Source organism: Octodon degus, unplaced genomic scaffold (assembly GCF_000260255.1).
Source record: "Octodon degus isolate 3935 unplaced genomic scaffold, OctDeg1.0 scaffold00051, whole genome shotgun sequence".
Lineage (NCBI taxonomy): Eukaryota > Metazoa > Chordata > Mammalia > Rodentia > Octodontidae > Octodon > Octodon degus.
This window is the reverse complement of record NW_004524627.1, coordinates 7,619,631-7,622,930: the sequence shown is the minus strand read 5'-3', so window position 1 is coordinate 7,622,930 and position 3,300 is coordinate 7,619,631. Positions and strand designations below refer to the sequence as shown.

The 3,300-nt window shown below is 32.0% G+C and overlaps 1 protein-coding gene across 1 annotated transcript in view; it reads left to right on the top strand.

The window, feature by feature from the left end:
- Adam18 (ADAM metallopeptidase domain 18) overlaps window positions 1-3,300 on the top strand; it is a 120,430-nt gene that overhangs the window by 86,767 nt on the left and 30,363 nt on the right. Inside the window, exon 17 of the mRNA XM_023717287.1 lies at window positions 558-638. Coding sequence (XP_023573055.1) covers window positions 558-638 — 81 coding nt within the window. The remainder of the gene's footprint in view (window positions 1-557; window positions 639-3,300) is intronic.

The following is a 3,300-nucleotide window of genomic DNA, read 5'->3' as shown; positions in this document are numbered from 1 at the left end:
CATAGTGATCCACCTGTTTACAGCCTCCCAAGATCTGGGATTACAGGCACCACCACACGCAGTCTCAATTGCTTTCTCCACATGCCCCAGAGGCAGGGCCAGCACAGCAGGCCTGGGGATAGAACCCCTGGCCCCCGCACCTGCTTGCAGGCGCTTTAATCTGCTGAGCTGTTTGGCCAGCCCTTTTTCTGATAAATATTGACAGAGAATCTACATGTAATTCATTCATTCTGTTCCAATTTTCAGTAGGAGAATTGTTAGCATTCTCTAATTATAACATAATATAAACATAACATAGAAAACCCTGATGCAGATTTCAAATCAATCCTAGGTACAAATATCAAAATCAAAAATATATGTAACTTTACCTAAACTGTGCCACTCTCAGGTTTTTCTTGAAATTATTACTGCCAAGATTTTGTTTGAATATTTGTACCAGATATAGTATTAGTGCCTTTAAACTTGTGAGTATGTAATGAATATACAATGAATCATGAATATTGTTCTTATTTTGAATGAAATTTTAAAATGATTGTCAATTTTTTGTTTCATTGTAGTTTTGTATAAATAAAACCTGCAGAGAAGCTCAATTAGTGGGATCTAATTGTAATGCCACTGAAAAATGTAAAGGAAATGGGGTAAGTCATTTTTACTTCAGCATTCTTAAATTGGACATATTGTTCTGGGTAACCCAACATAAACATTTACTGTATTTGAGAGGGCTCAGGATCTTCATTACTTAAGCTAGTCTTGCTTATGTCTAGCTGATTAATAGAAAAAATGATGTGAGCCAATTTAACATTATTAAATGGATTGCATTAGATTTGTAATGAATTTATTGTAAACACAAATTATGAATTAGTACCATAATATGTTTAAAAGTGAAACACTTATTCTTCTTAAAAACAAATAAGTACATTTTACTTATGCTGTGAATATGATTTGTTCTCCCTTATATATTAATGAAAATGTATAGCTGTAAAATATTTCACAGATACTTTAAAAACATGTTAATGCATTTAAAGATTTTTATAGAAATTTCCAAATGAAAATGCAACTTCATGCAAAAAAGTTTTATTTTTTCTCAATGTCTTATCTATTTTAATCTTTTAAAATAAATTTTAGCTACTTTTACATTTTGTTTCTTCTCCTAAATGTATTTGGTTGTTACAGGCTCTCACTAGGCATCTCAGACTCATCATGACCCTCCTGTTTTCAGCCTCTCCAGTGCTGGGGTTACAGGCATGCGCCACTAGCCCTGGACTCTGGCTGGCTCAGCCCGCTGTTGGGGTGGGACTGGCATGGCACGTGGTGGCAGGGATCAAACCATGGTTCCTGTGCTTGCCTACGCTTGCCTAAGCAGATGCATTAGTCTGCAATCTGAGGAGCTATCTTGCTGGCCCTACATTTTATTTTTTAAAATTACGATTTTGAAGCTTTTGCCCTATTATTTTCCTAAAACAAAATCATTGTGTGACATAATCAATATGTGAATGAACTCAAATTCACTGAAATTTATTAGTATTCAATTTCACACTTTTAAAAGTTGATCAGAATCAGAAGGCATAAAATGTCACTATATTGTTGTTAACCTGCTATAGGCTGTTAACAAGGACAATAGACATCTTTAATGTTTCAATTTTTAATTTCTGTACTTTCAACTGTTGCCTTCATCTTTTGTTTTCTTTTGTTAAATTAAAAAATTGATTGTAATATTTTTCATAGATTGTAAAAAACAACTTACACTACATAAATTTGTGACATTTTATTTGGTTATAATTTTATTTCCTTAATAGATTACTATTTATTCAATAATTATTTTACTACAACTTTTTGGATATTTTTATTTTGATGAAATATATAGCATGAAATATGACATTCATTAAGAAAATATGAAATTATCTTCATTTTGTTTATATTTTCTGCAAATATATTTCAAAATAAAATATTTAACACAGATTGGACTCATAACAATCCTCCTGTTTTCAGTGTCCCAAGTAGCTAGGATTACAGGCATGTGCCACCAAGGCCAGTCTCAGTCCTTGTCTCAGTGCACCCCAGGGGCCAGGCCAGCATGACATGCTGGGGCTTGAACTCGGTCCCTGCATCTGCCTAAGCAGGTGCTTTATTACACTGAGCTACCTGGTCAGCCCTTATTTTCTTTTTCTTTTTCTTTTTTTTTAGTTTAAAGAGAAAGAAACAATAAAAACGATACAGAATTTCAAAACAAAAGAATCAAATATAAACAATGGTTATTATATTTCATATTGTTATCTTCAAAGTAGTTTCTCAACACAAAATATAGGCATGCAAAGTTGATCAAATATTATAATCACAAACTGTTCCCTTTCATTAGAAATTAGTACTATAATTATATTAGCTATCACATATAGTTTTTTTCTCCTTTTCATTTTTCCCCATCTCAATTGCTGTTTCCTTTTGAGCAAGTTCTTTTCTTTTCACAGTATCTATTGTGTATTTTGGATCTTATTTACTCTTTCAGTTTCTTACACCAGGGAGAAAATATGATGTTTATGCATGAGAGTCTGATTTATTTCACTTATGAGTTTGGTCCCTAGTTGCACCTATTTACTTATAAAAGACTTGAGTTGGCAATTCTTTATAGCTGAGTACTACTCTATATATAAAAAGACCACATCTTTTTTTATCCATTCCTTGATTGATGGGCAATGTTGTTTCCAAGATTTAGCTATGACAAATTGTGCTTCTATAAATGGGTGTGCTACTATAAATTAGCATATATTATGCTAATTTTAAAAAAATTCAGATTTGTCTTCTTTGTTGAAGTCTGTGGTGTCCAACTAGATTCCAGAGTAGAGTATAGAGATTCAGGATATTTTAACATAAACCTCACTTAATTTTTATACCCTAGGTAGTCTCTTGTGTGTGTGTGTGCGTGTGTGTGTGTGTGTGTATATATATACACACACTATATATAAATATATATATTACATGTTTCTGTTACTAGAACGACAAGAATAGAATATTTGCAATCATTTGATGAGCTGGCTACACAAGTTACAATTATCAATTCCATTTATTTTGAGGAAATAATTTTAGAGGGTTAATTTTCATTCACATTTTATATTTTCAAATTGTGAGTTAGTTGTATGATTTAACCTGATACTTCTGAGAAAAACTACAAAACTGGTTAAAACAGGAAAAAGTAAATGAGATATGAATCCCACAAATTCAGTTAACTACGTTAGTTGCTCACTTTGACAGGATATGATTTTACAGTGAATAAATATAAAAATATTTCTCTTATCAAATTCTGAT